Genomic DNA, 2,955 nt, shown 5'->3' with positions numbered 1-2,955 from the left:
GTTTTTTGAGACAGGGTTTCTCTGTGGCTTTGGAGCCTGTCCTGGATCTAGCTCTGTAGACCAGGCTGGTCTCGAACTTCCAGAGATCCGCCTGCCTCTGCCTCCTGAGTGCTGGGATTAAAGGCGTGCGCCACCATCGCCCTGCTGTTCATGAGTATTTGTGATATCCGTGCCCCTCGACAATCACCCATCTTGTTTCTTTTTTTTTTTTTTTCGAGACAGGGTTTCTCTGTGGCTTTGGAGCCTGTCCTGGAACTATCTCTGTATACCAGGCTGGTCTCGAATTCACAGAGATCCGCCTGCCTCTGCCTCCCAAGTTTTGGATTAAAAAGATGGCCAAAAGTACACATTGTCTGTCTCTCTGCCTATGATATATCTGTTTATTTTTGAGTGCTGGGATTAAAGGCGTGTGCCACCACCGCCCGGCTCCCTCCTGGTTTTTTGAGCCAGGCTTTCTCTGTGTAGCCTTGGCTGTCCTGGAACTCTGTACACCAGGTTGGCCTTGAATTCACAGATCTCCCTTCTCCCAAGGGCTGAGATTAAAGGCATGTGCCATCACCGCCCAGCCTTTTTCCACTTTCACGACAGGTTTTCTCCTTGTGTAGCCCTGACTGTCCTGGAACTCACTCTGTAGACCAGGCTGGCTTCAAACTCACGGAGATCTACTTGTCTCTGCTTCTTGGCCACCACCATGACCGGCTGAACTTCATTCTTGACACCTGCCTTCTTTGCAGGATACTGGCATTCTGGTGCCCAGTCTTTGATGCTCCCTGGAGTGTATTTTGTTTGTAAGACTTTTTATTCATTTCTTCCCAGTCAACCACAGAAGCCCCTGTGAAGAGGGCATCTTTGCTGGGTGATATGCATTTTCGAAGCCTTCGCACCAAATTGCTGCTTATGTCCCGCAACGAAGAAGCTACCAAGCACCTAGAGGCAAGTTTTGGCTGCTTTTTCTCATGCTGAATAATGTTGTACTTTGCTTTCTCATCTTGTTTCTGAAACATAGACAAAGGTTACTGGATCATTAGTCCTGGATTGGCAGTTTTGTCTCATACTCTCCAGAGGACAGTGTTCTATTCTGTTTTTTGTTTATTTGTTTGTTTGTTTTGAGACATGGTTTCTGTGTACCTGTGGCTGTCCTGCAGCTCACTGTGTGTGGATCAGCCCGGCATTGAACTCACAAAGATCTGCCTGCCTCTTGCTGGGATTAAAGGCACTGCCTGGCTTTTTTCTGCTTTTCAAGACAGGGTTTCTCCTTGTGTAGCGCTGGATGTCTTGGAACCTACTCTGTAGACCAGGCTGGCCACAAACTCAGAGATCCATCTGCCTCTGTCTCCCAAGTTTTGGATTAAAAAGATGGCCAAAAGTACACATTGTCTGTCTCTCTGCCTATGATATATCTGTTTATTTTATTTTATTTTTTTTTTGGTTTTTCGAGACAGGGTTTCTCTGTGGTTTTGGAGCCTGTCCTGGAACTAGCTCTGTAGACCAGGCTGGTCTCGAACTCACAGAGATCCGCCTGTCTCTGCCTCCCGAGTGCTGGGATTAAAGGGCTGGAGAGATGGCTCAGCCGTTAAAGGCTAGGCTCACAACCATAAATATCTGTTTATTTTTGAGGCAGGGTTTCTCTATTATATAGCTTTGGCTGTTCTGAAACTTGCTATATAAAGTAAGATGGCCAAACTCAGAGATCTCCCAAGTGTTGTCATGCACCACCATTGCCTGGCAATATTGCTTTAGAACAGGATCTTACTGGTTTCCTTAGCTTGCCTGAAACTCTGCAGGCCAGGCTATCAACCTCAAATGCCTCTGCTTCTAAAATGCTGGAATCTAAGGTGTGTACCACCATGCCCAGCTTGGTTTTGTTTCTCTCTGTCTCTCTCTCCCTGTCTCTCTCTCTCTCCTGGAACTAGCTCTGTAAACCAGGCTGGCTTTGAACTCAGAGGTCCACCTGCCTTTGTGCCACCACTGCCCAGCTGTTTTTTGTTTAACGTAGGGTCTTTTGTATCCTAGACTGGTCTCAATTTTGTTATGTAGCCAAGATGACCTTAAAATTTTTTGGTAGGGGCTGGAGAAATGGCTCAGTGGTTAAGAGCATTGCCTGCTCTTCCAAAGGTCCTGAGTTCAATTCCCTGCAACCATATGGTGGCTCACAACCATCTACAATGAGGTCTGGTGCCCTCTTCTGGCCTGCAAACATACACACAGACAGAATATTGTATGCATAATAAATAATTAAAAAAAATTTTTTTTTTGATAATTTTTCTCTATCCTCCTGGTGCTCAGATTATAGGTGTGACCAATATCCCTGTTTGTCATAGTGCTGGGATCTGGCTGTAACCTAGAGTATCATGCATGCTAAGCAAACACTCTACCAGCTGAACCCGCAACCCACAATCTTTTTCTCCTGGCCTGAGGATAGAACACAGGGTCTGTTACTTGCTAAGCAGGTCTCCTAATGAACCACACCCTCACGCCTCTACAAGTTTTTGCTACAAGGTTTTGAGTTCTGACATCCTACAATTACAAGTTTCCTTTTCAGAATGATTAAATCATTCTTTTTGTTTGTTTTGTTTTTGAAACAGGGTTTCTCAGTGTAACAGCCCTGGCTGTCCTGGAATTTTCTCTGTAGACCAGGCTGGCCTCGAGCTCATAGACCCACCTGCCTCTGCCTCCTGAGTGCTGGGATTTAAAGGTGTGCACCACCAATGCCTGGCTGTTAAACCATTCTAAATGAGTGTAGGGTGTGAGTGTTTTGATTGAATTGGATCTTTAATTCCATTTATCAAGTGAACTGACCCTTTTTTGAGGCTTTTGAGACAGCACAAATTGCGCATTATTCCAGTCTTCTCCAGGGCTGTTACAGAAGGAACTGGTTGATGAAAAGTCACCTTTCAGCCCGGCGGTGGTGGCGCACGCCTTTAATCCCAGCACTCGGGAGGCAGAGGCAGGCGG

General features: G+C 46.2%; 1 protein-coding gene across 1 annotated transcript in view; it reads left to right on the top strand.

The window, feature by feature from the left end:
* Positions 1-2,955, top strand: part of Fxr2 (FMR1 autosomal homolog 2) — a 27,681-nt gene that overhangs the window by 13,936 nt on the left and 10,790 nt on the right. Inside the window, exon 7 of the mRNA XM_005349774.2 lies at positions 817-933. Within this exon, the coding sequence (XP_005349831.1) occupies positions 817-933 (117 nt within the window). The remainder of the gene's footprint in view (positions 1-816; positions 934-2,955) is intronic.

This window comes from Microtus ochrogaster, chromosome 7 (assembly GCF_000317375.1).
Source record: "Microtus ochrogaster isolate Prairie Vole_2 chromosome 7, MicOch1.0, whole genome shotgun sequence".
Taxonomy (NCBI): Eukaryota; Metazoa; Chordata; class Mammalia; order Rodentia; family Cricetidae; genus Microtus; species Microtus ochrogaster.
This window is presented reverse-complemented; position numbering and strand designations above follow the sequence as displayed.